This window comes from Daphnia magna, linkage group LG1 (assembly GCF_020631705.1).
Source record: "Daphnia magna isolate NIES linkage group LG1, ASM2063170v1.1, whole genome shotgun sequence".
Taxonomy (NCBI): domain Eukaryota; kingdom Metazoa; phylum Arthropoda; class Branchiopoda; order Diplostraca; family Daphniidae; genus Daphnia; species Daphnia magna.
Window position 1 is genome coordinate 13,098,983 of NC_059182.1, and position 19,949 is coordinate 13,118,931.

At 39.6% G+C, this 19,949-nt stretch overlaps 4 protein-coding genes, 1 long non-coding RNA gene and 1 pseudogene across 7 annotated transcripts; 4 read left to right on the plus strand and 2 right to left on the minus strand.

Moving 5' to 3' along the window:
* Positions 1-13: 13 nt before the first annotated feature.
* On the plus strand, positions 14-5,734 carry LOC123475273. The gene is given in 6 exon segments (XM_045177823.1): positions 14-18; positions 88-815; positions 1,254-1,952; positions 2,750-2,864; positions 2,936-3,597; positions 3,636-5,734. Coding segments are annotated over 6 exon segments (4,152 nt in total). The 3' UTR covers positions 5,579-5,734.
* A 557-nt stretch (positions 5,735-6,291) lies between these two features.
* On the plus strand, positions 6,292-7,144 carry LOC116935254 (larval cuticle protein 65Ab1). 2 transcript variants are annotated; one of them, XM_032942599.2, is made up of 2 exons: positions 6,292-6,660; positions 6,744-7,144. In XM_032942599.2, the coding sequence occupies exons 1-2, from the start codon at positions 6,452-6,454 to the stop codon at positions 7,039-7,041; spliced, it is 507 nt and encodes a 168-aa protein (XP_032798490.2). In that variant the 5' UTR covers positions 6,292-6,451; the 3' UTR covers positions 7,042-7,144. The 2 variants fall into 2 exon arrangements, with proteins under 2 accessions (XP_032798490.2, XP_045024839.1); XM_045168904.1 differs by having other exon boundaries at positions 6,484-6,660; positions 6,722-7,144.
* A 4,685-nt stretch (positions 7,145-11,829) lies between these two features.
* On the plus strand, positions 11,830-13,753 carry LOC116935253 (annotated as a pseudogene).
* A 307-nt stretch (positions 13,754-14,060) lies between these two features.
* LOC123475285 (ras-related protein Rab-39A-like) lies at positions 14,061-14,456 on the minus strand. The gene is made up of 2 exons (XM_045177855.1): positions 14,297-14,456; positions 14,061-14,233 (listed from the first exon to the last, which is right to left on the minus strand). Exons 1-2 carry the CDS (start codon positions 14,454-14,456, stop codon positions 14,061-14,063), a joined length of 333 nt encoding a protein of 110 aa, XP_045033790.1.
* On the minus strand, positions 14,362-17,512 carry LOC123469688 (sarcolemmal membrane-associated protein-like). 2 transcript variants are annotated; one of them, XM_045168872.1, is made up of 14 exons: positions 17,374-17,512; positions 17,079-17,300; positions 16,873-17,010; positions 16,757-16,807; positions 16,623-16,689; positions 16,481-16,562; positions 16,253-16,420; positions 15,972-16,114; positions 15,669-15,903; positions 15,384-15,608; positions 15,257-15,323; positions 14,919-14,984; positions 14,596-14,709; positions 14,362-14,519 (listed from the first exon to the last, which is right to left on the minus strand). In XM_045168872.1, the coding sequence occupies exons 4-14, from the start codon at positions 16,773-16,775 to the stop codon at positions 14,497-14,499; spliced, it is 1,209 nt and encodes a 402-aa protein (XP_045024807.1). In that variant the 5' UTR covers positions 16,776-16,807; positions 16,873-17,010; positions 17,079-17,300; positions 17,374-17,512; the 3' UTR covers positions 14,362-14,496. The 2 variants fall into 2 exon arrangements, with proteins under 2 accessions (XP_045024807.1, XP_045024812.1); XM_045168877.1 differs by lacking the exon at positions 14,919-14,984.
* An 81-nt stretch (positions 17,513-17,593) lies between these two features.
* Positions 17,594-19,357, plus strand: LOC116931079. The gene is made up of 5 exons (XR_006643019.1): positions 17,594-17,735; positions 17,807-17,843; positions 17,953-18,150; positions 18,208-18,702; positions 18,780-19,357. It is a non-coding gene; the product is annotated as an uncharacterized LOC116931079 (long non-coding RNA).
* Positions 19,358-19,949: the final 592 nt, after the last annotated feature.

Sequence of the window (19,949 nt, forward strand, 5' to 3'; positions counted from 1 at the left end):
ACAAAACTTTAAGATGGAGTACTTCATAGAATTCACAATCTTAAGTTTCTCTATTTTCTTTTGTTATTTGTATTGGAATCAGCGTAGGATTCCATTGTCCTGCTCGTGTAAATGCAAGAAGACCTGCATAGCCGACGAGACAAATAACCCAGAACACCCAGAAAACTATGGAATCGGACCCACTGACGACCGAGCACCGTCACCGGAAAGGTGTGGAGCCGAATCCGTTCAGCCGAATCCATCACCAGTACGAGAAAGTTGCGAAACGCCACAGAATAATCGCGAAACGATACCGGAATGTCAGGAAATATACTTGAAATCCACGCAACCCAGTGGAATCGACAACGAACTTGGTTTGAACAAGGAGCAAACGGTGGCTATTAGCCAACGTCAGCAATGTTCCGAAAATTCAGCGATTCTTCCCTTTCGTCATCGGTTCGACGAAATAACATCAGTGGCTTTTGAAGAAAATGAATTGACGGATGAAGAAAACTATGGAATCGGACCCACTGACAACCAAGCACCGTCACCGGAAATGTGTGGAGCTAAATTCATTCAGCCAAATCCATCACCAATACGAGAAAGTTGCGAAACCATACCAGAATGTCAGGAAATATACCTGAAAACCACGCAATTTAGTCGAATCGACAACGAACTTGGTTTGAACAAGGAGCAAACGGTGGCTAGCCAACGTTGTTGGCAAAATTCAGCGATTATTCCCTTTCGTCATCGGTTCGACGAACTTACATCAATGGCTTTTGAAGAAAATGAATTGATGGATGATGACTCAAAGGAAGAAGAAAGCATCCAAGAGAGTGCGTGTAATAATTTCAGCGAAGTTTTGTGTCCGGCCACGGGGGAAAATGCTGGTGAAAAACCAAACCAAAATGATTTTTTCGTCTTCAAACATAAAATCAAAAATGTTTGGTCAAAATTGAAGAAAATTTGGACTTTAAGACAGTCTCCAAAGTTGAAAAAATATCGACCTCCGACTTTTAAACCTACTAGACAAAGAACTACCCAGCTATGGAGTGAAACATGGGGTAAAAAAACAGCTTTATCGCTGACTCCCCAAGAATTGAATAGACAAGAATCAATCAATGAAATATTGCAAGGCGAGATCCATTTTATCGAAGATCTCCTGATGATACAAACGGTTTATCACCAATCACTGGTACACCTTGGCTACATTTCCCGTAGTGAGGCAAACCTAATATTCGGTTGGATCCCGACGTTTATCTCAATCCACACAGAGTTTAGAGACAGAATTTTAAAAGCATTAGGACCAAATAGCTGTTTCACATACTTTGGTACGTCCGTCCAAGAATGGATTCCTAATCTCAAAATCTATTCATCCTATTGTTATCAGCTGATTGAAGTTAAAAAGCTGCTAGACGAAAAAAAGAACTCTGATCCTCTATTTGAGGATTTCCTCAGACGTTGTCTGGAGTCCAGCTTTTCACGGCGTTTGGATCTGTGGAGCTACCTGGACGCTCCCAGATCCCGTTTAATGAAATATCCCCTCCTATTGACCCAGACACAAAAGTTTGGAAAAAACAACCACAATGAATTCAAGGCACTTGAACAAGCTCTTCAAATGCTTCGCGATGTTCTAGACCAAGTAGACAGATCAACGGGACTTGCAATATGCAAACAGGTAATCGATAAAATTGATTTGCCTGAGGAAATGACTACAGTTTTTGAAGATGCCAACACTGTTATGTGTAGAGGAGAACTCGAGACCTGTCAAGGGATCAAGCTTCAATGCTTTCTGTTCAACAGTGGGCTGGTCCTCACCAGAGCTGATTCCAGGGGGCGCCTAAATCTCTACGGGAATCCCTTTGAAGCAGGACACTTCAAAATAGTTGATTTAGGGAGCGAGGTCCAACAAAAAACTAACAGAAGCAAACTTCAAACGAGGTATTTACTTCGAGTCGATACACCGTCGGAAAGTATCACATTGGTCACTCTCGACGAAACCAATAAGAAAAGGTGGATGACTAGTCTTTCTACAGTCGTGAACGGAAAGGTCTAGTAAGGCTTGTTTCTTCGCTAGAAATTTAAAAAAAAATTAAAAAAAAACAAAATTAAAATTTTCTTCCTACCTAGTTTTGGACATGTTCTCGCCCTGAACAAAAACTCTTTCTGATGACTAATCAAATAAAGCCGAGATTCACTTCGATTTCCAAAAAGCACTATCTCTACTTGGTGGGTTTAATTGTAGTACCAGTGGAATGATAATTAAATTTTTCAACCCTTTCAAAGGCTTTAATATTGAAAAATTTAAAAATCATGCATATGGTGCTATATCAATCTCTACGGAGTAAAACCTACCGAGCAAGAGAAAGGCTACTTTGCAAGTTTAAGGTTTCTTAGGTTTTGCGATCTGTTTAAGAGGGAGTTTTGCAACTAAAAACTAAAGTGACACATTTAATATTTTTGGCCCGAAATCTCTTTCAAATTATTGTAACTTCGTGAGGAACTAACTTCCGCCTCGGTCTACGGACCAAAAAGGAGCACGGGCAGGGCCCCGGGGGCAGTTCCCGACGGCGCTCAACCGTGAATAACCTGCATTGGTTTTACAATTGCATGAAGGTACGATGGAAATTTAATAGAACATCCTAATAGGGGAGACTGGAGTATGCCGGGACACCGGGTCAAGAGGGACAGTAGGGGGGAAAATAGTAGATTTTAATAAAATTAAAAATTTTTTAAGTATGTTATTTAGATACATACAATCTACTTTGGCATAAAATTTGGTTGAGTTTTGTCGAACTCAAGAAGCGTAAACGAACGTCAGCAGCTTCAAAACGGGCTTCGACAACTCCAAAAAGGTCTTCGCCCGCAAAAAAAAAGCAATCACGGTATACACGAGTAACACCCATTTGAAAGTTTTAAAAACTATATTTACCATTACTGTTTTTTCTTAATGAAGGACACCAATTGTCAACACGACTCCAACTCCGCAGAGAAAAAGATCTTCTACAGCAGATGAACGTCCTTCGCGAATAGGTACACGCATCTCCCCACGTACCTTGCAACGACAAACTGGCCTTACCCATTATAAAGACACATCCAGCGAATCGGAGGACGACGAGGATAGCGTTGAAGTTAGCGAAATTTCAGAAGACCCGAACGGTGACAAAGAAGACGAAGAGCCTAACGAACAGACTGTCGCTGTGGCGAAAACTGCTCAGCGAAAAAAACGTGGTCGGAGAACAAGAAGCCGAAAGAGGCCGGTTAAAAAGAAATTGCAAAAGATCGTTGAAGAGGCAGAAGAAACTGCGGAGAAAGAAACGGCAATTGAAGAAGCAGAAAAAGTGGAAATGAAAGTAGAAAAAGAAGATGCGGAAGAAAAAGTTCAGAATGAAGATAAGATTGTAAAAGAAGAAGAGACGTCTAACATCGGTAAAGATGACAATGTCTTCGATGAAGCTGATGAGACGCTCGACAAGCAAGAAAAAGGCTCCAAAGAAGGAGATGAAGTAATAAAGCCGCCAATTCCCTTACAGGGCGAAACCATTAAGACCGATATAAAGAAGGAAGAGAGCGAACAACCTGTAATTAACGAAGAACAAAACGAACCGAAGAAAGAAGGTCTAGTTAAGGGTGAGGGTGAAGAGTCTTGCCATCAGCTACTACTTAGCGCTTTACGGTGTCTCAATTGTTGCAAAAACTCGCTCCATCAAAAGAGCCAGCAACACCAGCAGCTCCTGAAACTACCACTTCTTCGGAAGCAGAACCGATATCCGAGACGGTTTCCGATCCTGATCGTGCATCGTATGACCCCTACTTCTTCGAACTCATCATTTCCAATGTAGAAGAATTACAAGACTGGATCAATCGCTTTAGCGATGTAAATGAAGAAGGAAAACCTCGTCCTCGCTGTGAGGTAAAACTCCGCGAGCATCTTCAGTCGCTGCTGGAGGAGGCCCAGCCACTGGCGTCTGACCAGCAACAAGCCAATCAAAAAATTTGCCAACAACTGTGGAAAGAATGGGAACGCTACCGATGCTCTTCATCGAGCAATCGCCAAACCTCTGGTGCAGCCGATGAAAGCGATCGAATTCGTGATTCAGGCATGTCAGAATCGGAGGGTTCTCAACCAGAAGATAACACGAGCTCTATCGGATCGGAAGATGGCGTGCGACATTCACGCCGACTTCGAGTTAAGCGTATTCTACACACAGCTAATGGTTCTCATCAGAGTACGAGAAGTTCCAGTCCGATGGAAGAAGAGCCTCCTAGCAAACACAATCGCAAAGGGTCCTATAACTTTGATCCGGCTTGGGACTCGGACGCCCATTCAACACCTGAAACACCTGTGGGTCGTAAACGTTCTAACTACATCCCTGAAATGAAAAATCCTGGCTTTTGGATTGGGCGACGCGTTACCAGGGCAACAGCTGAATTTGTTGGTGTTCCAGAAGAAAGCACAAGTCCACCTCAAGAACCACAAAATAGCCAACCTGTGATTAAGTCTGTAGACAAATCTCCTCCAGCAGGCGTCCAAACAGACCAGCTCGTTGATCAGCTTCGTCAACTCCGTCGACAACAGGTTTTACTCAGCAGTAACGATCCACGTCCAAGTGCATCAGCTGTCAGCTCACCTAACGGTTCACCGTCAGTTTATTTTCCCTCTAAAGACGGACAACTAGTAAGAATCACGAACCCGAAAACAGCTGGATTTCTCACACAGCTCAAAACGAACCGGTCATTACAGTCAAACACGTCTAGCCCAATTGCTGCTCAACCGAGAAAAATTTTCATTCATCAAAGGCCGCCCCTCCATCTTCAGAAAGCGGGTGGCAGCCCACCAGCACCAGTATCCATCGACATCACCCAGTTAGTTAGCCAGGCAGCCCTAAATGGGTTGATTGTGGCTCACGAGCCGCGCAGTCTATCGTTGGATATGGGACAACATGGGCGTTTTATGGTCACGGCCCAAATGACACCAGCTGGCCCTAAAGTCATCAGCGCATCTCCGTTGCCACGAAAGTTGAAAATCATTACTAATGCGGCTTCTACGGACGCCGCTTCCGTTGTTCAAGCTGTTCCTGAATTGGCAGTTGCAGCTACCGAATCAACTCTTGTCGATTCTTCTTCTCCTAAAGTCGTTCTTGCAGTTCCCACTTCAATTGAATTAAATTCTGCAATTCCTGTTGCTGAGGAATCGACTGCTAAAACCTCTATTGCCGCTAATTTGGCTCACGCAGATCAGCCTGCCGCAAAAGATGTCACCACCGTAACCAAATCAATTCCTCCTAACGTGACGCCATCCCTTGTCAACCCGGCCATTACCCCTAAGACCAATGGATCGCCTGCCGTTTCCAAACAAATCCTTATTAGCGATCCGAGACAGAACAATATTATCAGTGCTGATATTCTTCGTTCAGTTGCTGGGCCAGAAGCTGTTGGAGCAAGATTGACTATTGTCAAAGAAGGCAACTCGAAGATGCTTACCTTGATTCTCTCCAATGGCGAGATTCGCCGACTTACCAATTCACAGGTCCAGCAGATCCAGGCCGCTGTACGCAACAAAACGAAACCTACAAGCGATGAAGCTGCAGCTTCCTGAGTCGTCCCTTCGTTTACATTTCTCCTGAAATTTTTGCTATTTATTCATTTCGTCTTCACTTGCGATCAAATAAAATTTTCTTATTATGACTGATGACCCCATAGCATGTCAAAACTTATAACTTGGTCGCAAGGCGAATAAAATTCTTTTTTCTTATTGAACAAGTTATTTTCGATAAACGAGAAGATAAAAATATATTGTAAAGCGTCATATCTTCCACAAATTCCTTTTTATGCTATACTGACAAGTAACAACAGAATCGATAAATTTTCATTTTGCACACCATTGACTATCTGTTACCGCCAGTAAACAAGCGGTTTATCGTTTATGAGTTGTCTAGATGAGATGATGTAGTATTTTTATTTCGTTATTTATGTTTATTTTATTTAATAACTTGTTAGGGGTATTAATCGGACTAAAGTAAAAAAAAAAAAAACATATTTTAAGTAGTTTGAGCGGGATAAAATAGAATAAATAAAAGTAGCTTGCCAGTTGTTATGCTAAAATTGCATTTAAAAGTATTAAAAATTTTAAATTATTAAGTAGACGTCACATGTGAATTAGCAAATATACTGTACTATCATTGTTACACATTATTTATCCTTGAATTTTTATTCACGCACATGCAGGCTTTATTTAAATGAGCTATATCTATTAATGAATAAAAAAGTGGGATCATCGGTCAAATTACCGGCCAGAGGCACACATAATCCGTGTTGACTCCTAGCTTCCTCCATTAAGGGGTACAGCGTTCGCTTTCAATCGAGCCAAGGTTATTCAGACTATATATGGATCCTTACACAGTCTTGAAGCCATTTTCGACCTGGAATTAGCGTCAGACAATCTCCAAATGGTCCGACCACGTCCATCACCATGCTATACTACATACTACATACTACATGCTATACTATACTACATCACCGCTATACTACCCCAAGCTACCCTGCACCAAAGTACCCTACCCCTGGCTACCCTGCACCAGCTTACCCTACTCCCAGCTACAACAAGGATAACAAATACGCTGATATCACCATCACCAGCCAATCTGACGAACGCAACCTCGATGGCAGCAGCCAATGGAGGTAAGCCAACTTAATTCTTCACACCATTACCATAGGGATTTAAAATACTCTGATTTAAAAGATTTAATCCTTTTAACCCACAGCTATGCCCAGTCTGACTACACTACCCGTGAAGAGTCCCAGGTTCAGAAGAAGATGCAAGGAGTCACTTACGATTCTTACGGCAAAGAATCATACGGTGAAGTCCTAGGCAACACCAACAAGGGATCCTCTTACTGGGTATCCTCTGAAGGCCAGAAATTCACTTTGACCTGGGCCGCTGATGAAGCTGGATTCCAGCCCAAAGGTGATCACTTGCCCGTCGCACCCGTCCACGAATACGAACTCCCAGTTGCCCCCGTCCACATCCCTTTCAACGGCAAAGGCTACAAGATCTACTAAATTAATGAAATCTCAATTGAACAAATAATTTAAAACTATGTATTTTATGCCTTACGCCTTTTGGCTCTTGATGTAAAAATGTGTGAATATAAAGTGGAGACTATCTAGCAAACTTGTTTCTTTGGAGCACATATTTAATGTGGTTCTTGGTGAAATTGAGCTCTTTCGTCGACTTTGGGTGTTGGGCGTTGATTAGTTGTTGAGAGTATTTTGAAGCGATAAAGATGAATCCGAAATAATGTGAAGATCCAACACGATGCGAATCCATGCTGGACATTGGACGGGAACAGAGGGATGTGCACTTTAGAAAGTGCCCGATCCAGTGACTAGTCAAAATTGTTGGTCATGTTCAATCGCTTGGAATCACAATAACAAGTGTAGCATCCAAGCCTGTTCTGTTAGAAAGCCTTCATTTGAAATAGCAAATTTGCTGGAATTAAAAGACCGTGAAAAACAGCTCTTGCGTAATTTCGTTTTTCAAATAGTGATAAAATACTCCATCTCCAATTTTTTCTCTCTCTCAACGGGCATTTTAAAATAATACTGAATAGTTTCGAGAAACTGTACAATTTTTCAAGTTATCGATTCGTTAGCAACCAAAACTGTGGGAAGGGTCACAAAAATTCCATGATGGCCGCTGCCTTATTTTTCTCTCTTTTCATTTGTTTCTATCATATTTTCTCACTTTTCAGTCTCTAGCTCTAAAAGTTACCACTGAGAATCTCTACGTTACATTTTTACGAGATTTGAACAGTTCGTTTTCTTTATCTCTGTGGGTAAGATGCATTCGTCAGTAGAATTTTAAGTGTTGTGCTTTCGAATTGGTTCGTGGTGTACCTGGCATATATTTGGTAGCCGGAGAAATAGGACCCAGACAAATAGGACCCGGAGAAATAGGACCCAAAAAAGGCCATGGAGAAATAGGACCCGGTGAAATAGGACCCCTTTTTCTGACTTTCAATTCTGACTTTGCGTTTCAATTCCTACAATATATTTCAAAATATATTACGCACATATTTCAATTTTTAAAAAAATGTAAAAATACTTCTTGTATTAGTTTTCTTGACAATTGCTAAACTTGAATCGAGCAGGGGCAGAGGGAAGATGTATAACTACATTACCAGATACCAGGAAGTACACCGAAAATTGCGCCATTTGCGGCGTTGCCAAATTCTTTTTATTTTTATTTAAAAGCAGAAACATACCGTATGGCAGAGTAATAGAATACTGGTGTAGCCACGGCCATGTTAACTCCCCCTCTCGGATTTTTTCCCAAAAGTTGCTGCAAGTTTCGCGTATCGATTGTGAGAAAATGAGGCAAGATATCGATTTAAGTGTCTCGTAACCGTAACTGCCATCTATGAATTGAGTTTTAAGGGTTGTTATTTTTCTACTACTACTTTTACTTTTTCACACTAATTAATTAAGCCACTTTTTGTTTACTTTCTGAAGTACAGACGACGAAAACGAACGAAAACATAGCGAAAACTTAATACATCACAAGTTCACAACACAGCCGCTGTGGCGCTTTCGTTACGAGCCAGAAAGACTTTCAGGCCAAAAAGGCAATGGGAGGGCCCGCCATAAGCGTGGCTACACCAGTATTCTATTACTCTGCGTATGGTGTCAGCCAGTACCAAAAACGTCTAATCTCCGAGTCTGTCTCCCGCTCTTCACCGTTCACCTTCACAGTCACTGCCTCATTGGTCGAGTCATACAATACAAAACATGATGTTGGAACCTAGGCAACGCCGCAAATGTGCAATTTTTCAAAAGAGGGTAAATTTAAAACATAAATAAAAATTCCCAAATTGCACCGTCATTTTTATTTTAGTCCCAAAACATCGGGAATTTCCCGATAGGGATTCTATCAAAACTCGCATTTCCCAACCCCCTGATACAGGCACCCGTACCCTTCTACAACGACCGGTGGATCGACCGACACTTTTTCTGAGACTTTACCCCAGAGATGGCGCTGATGGCGCGGCGATTTCAGGGGTGTCCACACTAACGCGGAGATTAACGAAGGGGTCCTGTCAATTATCGGCTCAACAATAAAGGAATGCGGAGCAATCTAAGAGCGACTCGACATTTCTGGAGATTTTTTTCAGAGAGATGGCGCGTCGGTCATGAAGATAGGGAAAAATCAGGCCGTGAAGTTATTTTTCAAGGCGAGGCTTTGTGCGTCGCCCGGCAACGGACAGGTTATTTCACAGGCCGTGTGAGCTCCATTGTTTCGATCATGGTCGTCTACATAAAAAGAGGCAACTACGGAACGCCGTTTGATCCACTTTTTACTAGGGGCCCTCACTCCGTTCAGGAAGTTCCCGATAGGGTACGGCATGGTCGCCAATTCGCCATAATATCTCGGAAACCGTTTGCTAAAAAAGGCAAAACAGACTCCGTATACATGTCCTATGAGGCGTGCGCTGATCTGGTTATTGGTTAAAACCATAAATGAAGTTGGTGCGCTAACAGAACTGTTTTCGTAAATTTTTTAAACGGCTAGTCTAAAGAGAAAACCAATGACTAAATCGAAATCGGCGTTCAATGTCGATTATACCGTCTGATTTTTGGAGAATTTCAAGGGATGTCATTTTTGGCCGATTTTGGCAAAAGTGGAAAGGCTATACCCTTCCCACTTTTTCATTTTTGGCCAAATTTCAAATTTGGCTTAAAATACATGATTTAGATTCAGAATTGAATGAAAATCACGGAAATCAGGTTTATTTTTCTATTGGTCTCATAGTTTTTCATTTACATGTTAAAAACCATAGATGAAGTTGGTGCGCTAACAGAACTGTTTTCGTTAATTTTTTAAACGGCTAGTCTAAAGAGAAAACCAATGACTAAATCGAAATCGGCGTTCAATGTCGATTATACCGTCTGATTTTTGGAGAATTTCAAGGGATGTCATTTTTGGCCGATTTTGGCAAAAGTGGAAAGGCTATACCCTTCCCACTTTTTCATTTTTGGCCAAATTTCAAATTTGGCTTAAAATACATGATTTAGATTCAAAATTGAATGAAAATCACGGAAATCGGGTTTATTTTTCTATTGGTCTTATAGTTTTTCATTTACATGTTAAAAACCATAAATGAAGTTGGTGCGCTAACAGAACTGTTTTCGTTAATTTTTTAAACGGCTAGTCTAAAGAGAAAACCAATGACTAAATTGAAATCAGCGTTCAATTTCGATTATGTCGTCTGATTTTTGGAGAATTTCAAGAGATGTCATTTTTGGCCGATTTTGACAAAAGTGGAAAGGCTATACCCTTCCCACTTTTTCATTTTTGGCCAAATTTCAAATTTGGCTTAAAATACATGATTTAGATTCAGAATTGAATGAAAATCACGGAAATCAGGTTTATTTTTCTATTGGTCTCATAGTTTTTCATTTACATGTTAAAAACCATAGATGAAGTTGGTGCGCTAACAGAACTGTTTTCGTTAATTTTTTAAACGGCTAGTCTAAAGAGAAAACCAATGACTAAATCGAAATCGGCGTTCAATGTCGATTATACCGTCTGATTTTTGGAGAATTTCAAGGAATGTCATTTTTGGCCGATTTTGGCAAAAGTGGAAAGGCTATACCCTTCCCACTTTTTCATTTTTGGCCAAATTTCAAATTTGGCTTAAAATACATGATTTAGATTCAGAATTGAATGAAAATCACGGAAATCGGGTTTATTTTTCTATTGGTCTTATAGTTTTTCATTTACATGTTAAAAACCATAAATGAAGTTGGTGCGCTAACAGAACTGTTTTCGTTAATTTTTTAAACGGCTAGTCTAAAGAGAAAACCAATGACTAAATTGAAATCAGCGTTCAATTTCGATTATGTCGTCTGATTTTTGGAGAATTTCAAGAGATGTCATTTTTGGCCGATTTTGACAAAAGTGGAAAGGCTATACCCTTCCCACTTTTTCATTTTTGGCCAAATTTCAAATTTGGCTTAAAATACATGATTTAGATTCAGAATTGAATGAAAATCACGGAAATCAGGTTTATTTTTCTATTGGTCTTATAGTTTTTCATTTACATGTTAAAAACCATAAATGAAGTTGGTGCGCTAACAGAACTGTTTTCGTTAATTTTTAAACGGCTAGTCTAAAGAGAAAACCAATGACTAAATCGAAATCGGCGTTCAATGTCGATTATACCGTCTGATTTTTGGAGAATTTCAAGAGATGTCATTTTTGGCCGATTTTGGCAAAAGTGGGAAGGCTATACCCTTCCCACTTTTTCATTTTTGGCCAAATTTCAAATTTGGCTTAAAATACATGATTTAGATTCAGAATTGAATGAAAATCACGGAAATCAGGTTTATTTTTCTATTGGTCTTATAGTTTTTCATTTACATGTTAAAAACCATGAAAAATTAACGAAAACAGTTCTGTTAGCGCACCAACTTCATTTATGGTTTTTAACCAGATCAGCGCACGCCTCATAGGACATGTATACGGAGTCTGTTTTGCCGGAAGAGCAAACGGTTTCCGAGATATTATGGCGAATTGGCGACCAGGCCGTACCCTATCGGGAACTTCCTGAACGGAGTGAGTGGATTTACTTTTCTAGCACACGAACTGATAATTAAAAATCCAAAAAATAAAAAAAAGTCTTTTGCCCTATCACCTCTGTAGACGACCGGCCTCCTAGACTAGTGAACCTAGCGGGGAATCATGGAACCACTTAGTAAACACCCGCCGTTTTCCCCTACAGAGAGTCCCATACGGCGATCGTGTACCTTGCTATTATATCACGGTCCGACAGTCTACAATTGATTTTTTGAGATTGGTGTTGTTTTTTTTTTGCTGCAGGTTTTGTTCTCAATCGCTCTATTGTGCTTTGAAGTGGTGTTGGGTTGTATTATTTTAAAATAGCGCTCTATTCCTGTCTTGCCTTTCGTTTTTGACAAGCTTAGTGTATTCTTTTATATTTTAATTTGAGGTAAAAAGATTTTGTTATTCATGTTTTTTAAATTAATGTTTTTTAAATTAATGTCATCATTCGTTCGCCTTGTTTCTGGATGACTCATACGTCTTACGAAATTTAGGAGTTCACGTCTTAACATCTCCCACATATCTTTGCTATCGTGTGTTGGATCCCAAGGAATAAACATCATGTTTGACAGTGGACCCAATTACAGCAAATTAAAAACAAACCTAAGGTTAATTCTAGTTCTTTGAATGTTATTGTTCATTTTGTGAAACAGCTTTCTTCCAACTTTAAGATTGGCTGTCAATCGCCTCAAACTTCTGGAGAAAAAAAACACAGAGTTGGCATTGAAGGCTCGCAAGGAAATTGCAGATTACATTGCTGCTGGTAAAGCCGAAAGAGGTTTGTTTTGTGTTTTATCTATGTTGCTGCTACTTTAGTTGACATTGTTTATTTTTCCAGCCAAAATTCGAGTTGAACAAATTATTAGGGAGGATTATCAAGTTGAGGCTATGGAAATCCTAGAGATGTATTGTGATCTTCTTTTAGCCAGATTTGGGCTTGTACAACAGATGAAAACTTTAGATGAAGGATTGGCTGAAGCCATATCAAGCTTAATTTGGGTAGCTCCACGAATGCAAGCTGATGTGGCTGAATTGAAAATAATAGCTGAACAATTGGGCATTAAATACGGTAAACCGTACAGCTTGGCTTGTCGCGATAACGCATAGGCACTGTTGCACCCAAGTTAATGCATAAGCTTAGCGTGCAAGCACCACCCAAGATTCTGGTAGAAAAATACTTGATCGAAATCGCCAAAAACTACAACGTTTTCTATGAACCAGACCCGCAGGTAACCAACTAGTGTTTTAAGAAATGATATCACGAAATTATGCAAGCTTCAATAACAGATCATGCAAGAGGCGGCTGTTGCTGAGGAAGCGCTTCTGATCGACTTTAACGCAACTGAAGCTGGAAAAATGGGAGGAGGTAATCTCGGGTGGGTCCATCCAGGTCAAGCAGCCGGGGCTACTGGAGGCCCACCGCAAGGATGGATGCCACCACCTAATGCAGGCTTCGCTCCTTTTCCTGGTGGCGCATATGGACCAATGAGTGCCATGTCTCCACCTCCACCTTATGGATACCCATTGCCACCGAGTTACCAGCAACAGGAAAAACCGCCGATAGCATCAGCTCCTCATCCCTTGATGGACGAAAAGAAATTACCTTCGTTTAATATTCCTCCAAATAATCTAGGAACAAACAGTAACGCATCATCAAAAGATAATTCACCTACTGGTAATAGCAATAGCAAACCGCTTAATACGAACTTACAGGTATAGCTTAGCCAGGGAAAGTTGATTACCAAACGTGAACATAACACAATAAATGAATAACCGTTTAACTGACTACAGATAAACCAACATCCGAAACCGAGTCCACGAACAAAGATAAATAGTCCGTCACCAGATATGGACCTTCCTGATCTGCCGTCCGTGCCTCAGGATAACTTAGCTGCACCAGGCGAAAAAGACGCGGATGATGACATTGATTTTGACGATCTTACCCGTCGTTTCGAAGATTTAAAGAAAAAGAAGTAGAAGTAGCTCGAATTTGTCATCAAAGCTGCCTGAAAATGAGTAATTTCCAGATTTGGCGTAACTCAATATCTATAGGACAATGTAGCATCTCCTGGAAAATGAGTTATTGTTTACACTTTCGGTGTGTGCTTGTCAATCTTGTTACATTTATCAATATAAATTCCTTACGTTCAATATTGATGTTATATTTTATACGCCATTTAAGCGTAGTGATTAAAGTCTCGACATTGTTAAGAAAGAATCACGAAGCAATTGGGGTTTCAAAGACTACATGTTCGGACAAAACATGATCACGTGGTTAATTACAATCGGAATCTTGCTGTGGGGCATCTCCACTAAATGGTTAAGGGAACTTCAAAGTAAGATTGAGCCTATAAAGTCGTTGAATTATTTTCCTGTACAAGTTTCCCTATAGAAGAACGTCATGTCATGTAAATATACAATGTCTAAAAAAACTTAAGGAAGAAAATAGAGAAATAGTTCAGCAACACGTTGTCCTGGCAGCTTCGGCTTCTACTAGACCGTAATCTCGGCCGGCTCTTCGATAACCAGCTTTAACTCCATCCCATCCGTCGTGGATTGAGTATTCTCCTAGCTGAACGCGGTTATAAATTTCCTGGCCAACAATACGAAACGCTTCTTCCACATTTTCACCTATGCATCAAATGGGTTATTACAAAATAATAGTTTATTAGTTATTACTAAGGCTACACATACCTGTTTTGGCAGAAGTTTCAACAAAAGGCATTTCATTGAAGTTTGCAAACCTTGCAGCTTCTTCACTTGACACTTCTCTTTGGTCTTTCAAATCCAGTTTACATCCAACAAGGATAAAAACAGCTCTGTGTGGCTCAATATGTGATTTGGCTTCATTCATCCAGACTGGTACATTTTCAAAGCTCTTCCTACAGCAAATGTCATAAACTAAAAGTACTCCAACCTATATATGTATGGGAGTTGAGAGAGGTATTATAAATATATAGATATATATTATATTAATTAAAATTCTGATTTACCGAATTCCTGAAATATGACTTTGTGATTGATCGAAACCTTTCTTGACCTAAAATAAAAGCAAAAATAAGAGTACTCGAGTACTCGGCACTTGGCGCGCGTTTCTTCCAAAAGCTCTGCAATAATAAAAACACGAAATATTATAGATACAGTCAATATGTGGAGACCAGCAAATATAAAGCTTGGCGTGATCAATTTGGCTGCAAAAAAAGGGTGGGGATTGCAAATATTCTATGTTAGCAAATGACAAAGCAAAGAACAGATGTCGTGCAGCAAGAAAGCATTACAAAGCTGAAATAGTGCCACAAAGGGTTAGTTCAATCACCTTTTAAAATTACACTACAACATGCCAATTGCCTGCGGTAAAGATAACAATCCCACGTGCATCGACCTACACAATCGCCAAACAAATAAATCAGGTATCTAAACTGGTTACAGGCATATTGGCCAAGCCCTAATACTCCATTATGTGAGGGTTTATGCATTAGTTGTGTAACGGGTACGTAAAAAGAATTTAATAAAAGGTCATGGACATTGAAATGCAAGGTATCACAATGAATTATAAGAAGGGCCATCCAATTCCAGAATGATAAGGCAACGAAATCCAAAACCAACAGAAAGAAGATACGATGAAGGATTGAAAAGGGAGCACGCATTCAATACCTTGTAGACGATCAACTTCTTTTGACTTGTATCCAATAGGATCTGGGACGAATTCTCCATTCAGATTCTGAGCCATAGAAAAAAAGCCAATAAGAAAAGATGCAGATAACGGTAGATGTTGATTTACGTTTGCGAGTGATGTTTTAAGTTGTGACTCAAGTTGGACCACACGTTGTCTTAACGTTTCAGTTTGATTTTCTTTGACATTGTTACTCTTATCTTCAACTACATCTCCGCCGATTTCATTTTCATCTTTCTTTAGTTCTTCTGCTACTTTCATGGAATCAAGACGTAGTCTTAGATTGGCGAGCTGCTCTTTGGTGAAATCGATTTCCGCCTGCCTGCTCTCCACCTGTTTTACAAATAAGAACGTTATACATGAAATTTCAAATGGAAAGATTTTAAAAATTACCTGGGCTAAAAGAACCATTTCTTTTTCTTCAGCTTCACGAAGTGCGTCTTGTCGCGACTGCATTTCCTGTTCATGACGAAGTTGTTGGTTGTCTGCCTCCTGCAATTTTCTCTTGTACGATTGTAACTCGTCTGATTCCTTTTCGAATTTCTCAGCCAGTTCTAATATTTGTTCATTCAACTTATCATTTAATTCTTTCATATTGTCGCGTTCGTCTTCGGCATTACTCAACGATCTAGTAATTTAGAGAAAAGATATCTAGTGAATTATTATCTCAACTACGAAAACAATCACGCTACTTACCGTTCGGTTTCCTGCAATTTTTTTAATGTCTCCATCTTTTCCGTGAGCACTTTCCGCAAAGATTCTTTAGAAACATCCTGATAAATGTTTTTCTCGTCATACAACTTTCGGATCTCCTCTCGTAGTTTATCTTCGTGAAAGTTCTTTAGAAAAAGAACGGCAAACGACAAACTCATTCTTTACGTAAGCTTTATTAAATTATTTTTTAAGTTTTATTATATATCCTAAGAAATTTCTATTCTATATTTAAAAAAAAAAGAAAAAAAAAGGAAAGAACGTACTTTCGATGAAACGACAAGTTGATTTTCAAGCGATTCTATCCGAGTTAATAGTCTGTCTTCCTCCATCAATGCTGTCCAGCCCATTTCAGCTGCTTCACGCGTAGCGCTCACAATACGCTGCAAGGATCCTAATTTCGTTTCTAAAACTTGTTCTCGAATAACCGCTTCCTTGAATTCGATAAAAAATTTTAGAAACGAGATCGTGACAGGCGTTTCCCAGGTAGATACCTGTATCCATTGGTTAAGTTGGTAGAGATCTTGTTTGCCAAGTTCACAACTATCTTCTTCTTCTTGGATGCCTGTTGAAGGACTGGAGGAAGAAAGTATACATTAACTATAAGACTCAATTTGGAATAGGAAACTTACAAACCTGGCTTTGGCTTCTTTGCCATCAGGTAAATATAACTTTACAGTAGCTACAATACAACCATGAGTAACTTAAAAAAACAAAATTTAGAATGATTGAAGCAATCTGTGAAAACATAATAGTTATGATGTGAATACCTTTTCTTGAATTTTCCATAACATCTACCCCAAACTGACTTGTAAATAAAACTACAGAAAGAAAGATATGGGAATTATTAAACTCACTTGGAATGGAGTAAATTACTTGGGAATACCTTTCCATCTTTATACCACAACAATGCATAATTCCTAGATAATACTTTACAATCAAATATGGCATTGTTAACAGCAGGCTTCACTCTAGCCACTGACCGCCCAACTTTCATGGCACTCTCCAGGCTGAGATTTCTCTCCTGCACAAAAAAAGTTTCTTAATATTCAAAATATACCAAAGTCCACCTGGCAGAGTTTTATGCTATACCTGGAAAGGATGTGAATTTGGTCGGCAGATAAGTGTAGCTCTAGGAACCATCTTGTTGGATTCCTGTCCCCCATTTTCGGGGAAATCTTTGAGGGTCACATTGTTTTCGTCCAGTGCGGAGAGAGAGACGGATCGGGGTAGGTCAAATTCGATCACAACCATCCGGCCAGCCTGTGATTAATGAGTGTCGAACTCCGGGAAGAGCCGCCCTTCCTCGTTTCACTATTTTGAAAATAACATGCAGACTACTTTAAGAGAGAGGAGTGTGAAGTTATTTTCACTATCGTTTTTCAACCTGAATACTGTGCACTGGTTATTGATAAAACCTAAAAAAAAATCAATGGGGTTTTTCACCAACACTCAGTGCGACAAGATTTCCTCAACTACATCCCTAATCATTCTTAAAGTTACGGCCTAAAACTCACGTATAAACCCAAGGCCTACTTAATGGTTAAGGCCTGTAAACTTGAATGTTCCCCTATGACGGCGAGAGGATTTGCAAAATTCCCTATCCTTTCCCCAGTCAAGAGCCAATCAGAAGAAAAAAGGAGGCGAAGACTTCGCCGTCTGGCGTTCAAAAATGCCACCTCGTAAGGATGGGAAGATAGAAAGAAAATGGGGTTGGGACTAACGTTTGACGTCTTCAGCCAAATAATGGTAAGCATTTTGTTATTTAAATTTAAGAAATAGAAAATGCTGCAGAATTTGAGTTTCATTTATTGTTTCAGTGTTCTGGCCCTACGTTCCTTATTGGCTGGACCAAAGGTACTGGTCTTCTTATTTAAACTTAAACGCAACTTTCTCTTGTTAGACAAAATTGGTTTAAAAAATTTTCTCAAAATAACTTCAATTAATGCTTTGTTTTTTTCACCAGGACGAGCGATTTCACAGAGAAAAGTGTTACATGTCTCCAGATGGGGCAGAAGGAATTCAACAAGGCCCTTCAACATGAAAGTCGAGCTTGACATCTGTCAAAGGCACTCCTTTACAAATAGATACACCGTCCACAGCCTTGACACAAACTCAACTGTGGGATAGAAAAGGCCACCACAGTCTGTAAAAAACAATAGAGGTAATGTTGTTTATGAGATTTTAAGTTTTGAAATAATATTGACCTCTCTCTTCTCAGCAATTGAATTGGCTGATCCTGATTGTCCATGCCTGAATTGTCTAAGCAATCGACATTCTTTAATTTATCTTCCGAAAAGTTTATTCTTCGGCATACTACTGGACGTGTTCTTGGCGAAAGAGCTGCTTCATGTGGTGCCGATGGTAGAAGCCGACGGATTGGCAACAGGAGGATTCTGTCTTTGGCCGCATTCATATTTGGAGTGAACGTTGCTGCTTGCTGAATATGTGGAAGAAGACGGCGTTTGTTTGAGTTATTCAGCTCGGGATCTTCATCTGCAAGAAAGAAAAGATGATGCGGTAATATAAATATTCATAGTGAGTTATAAATATAATTTATTTTCAGAAATGGGACCAAAATGGTTGTTATGAACGGGAATGTTGCAAGGAAAAATCAGGAAGAGTAAACGAAGGCAGAGAAAATTTCAATTTACTGGCCAAGGGAATGCGATTCTCGTACAGAATTACAAGACCTAGGAAAGTCGTTTGTCGCCAGGTATTAAATCAAAATCTTTTATCGAATTGTACGTTGCATGCGTTAATTTCAGCAATTAAGTTCCATTTCTCTCCTAGATTGTAGCCTTACAGAAGCTTTGCTGGACACAGACATTAGAATTCGTCCAATTTTTACCCATGTCAATTGTGATTGATAGATGAAGAAGTCACGGATTTTATTCGATCTACTTTCCCGTACAGAGATCTGTTCCGAAGGAGATAAAAAACATCTCATCAATCGTAGAACGTCCCGGTGATCGTATATAGCTTTACAGTGTTCAGAATGTCTGTTACGTTTATTAACATTTTATTTTTATTTTTTAAATGTAACAATTTTTAATGAGAACAATACATTTTCTGCTTTAAACATATAACAAAATTACGCGTTGGTTTGTTTTTCCACTTGTCGGGTACCGCATCACATTTAAGGCGCATCGAGGAATTACCGTGCATCTAATAGCTTCTAACACCGTTCTCTGATTCCATTCTCAACCCCTAATAACAGTTCCCTGCCTTTTTTATTTCCGTTTAAGTCGTGAACACACGCTGAAACAAGATTTTTGTACATTCGACAGGTTCGAAAATAGAACGAATGATATTTATTTGATTGTTATGCATGTAAAAAATATATCCGTTTCATAACTAATTTCCCTTAATTTTTTGCTTATTTTTTCATTTCATGCCTCAATATTTATTTTTCAACGAGTTCGATTCTGAACGCCAGATGGCGAAGTCTTCGCCTCCCTTTTTCGTCTTATTGGCTCTCACAGGGGCAGGGATAGGAATTCTGGCTACACCTGTCGCCTTCATGGCAGTAGATACATGTTTACAGGCCTTAACCATTAAGTAGGCCTTGATAAACCACGCACAACTTCATTAAACTTGATTTCTCCCTAAAGAAAGTGAGGCCAGAAGGGAGGGGTTTAAGGGGGGTAAGGTGGCGCTATCTACTGTAAATATTAATTGAGCGGAAGTCGGTCGTGACATCTCTTGTAAGAAAAAATCGAATCTAACAACTTGAAATATAATATAGCTTACAGATGCTTTGACTTATTCGAGGCAATTTTGTTCTATATTTTTGCATAATATCAGCTGTTGCTTATCTTTACGTGTACGGGCTTCTCTTTATGAACAAATCATATGCAGCCCATGCTCGATTTGACATTGCAATCTCCAAGAAAATTAACACGAACAACATTTTAAAAAAATTTTTACTTGAAATATGTGTGAAATATCTGCCACAAATGG

Coding starts and splice junctions, on each gene's coding strand:
- LOC116935254 (XM_032942599.2), top strand. CDS start 6,452: ATGCTATACTACATACTACATACTACATGCTATACTATACTACATCAC. Junction 6,661..6,743: donor GATGGCAGCAGCCAATGGAG/GTAAGCCAACTT, acceptor TTTAACCCACAG/CTATGCCCAGTCTGACTACA.
- LOC123475285 (XM_045177855.1), bottom strand. CDS start 14,456: ATGAATGAAGCCAAATCACATATTGAGCCACACAGAGCTGTTTTTATC. Junction 14,234..14,296: donor TGAAACTTCTGCCAAAACAG/GTATGTGTAGCC, acceptor TTTGATGCATAG/GTGAAAATGTGGAAGAAGCG.
- LOC123469688 (XM_045168872.1), bottom strand. Junction 15,904..15,971: donor AAATTGCAGGAAACCGAACG/GTAAGTAGCGTG, acceptor CTAAATTACTAG/ATCGTTGAGTAATGCCGAAG. Junction 15,324..15,383: donor TTAAAACATCACTCGCAAAC/GTAAATCAACAT, acceptor TCTATGGCTCAG/AATCTGAATGGAGAATTCGT.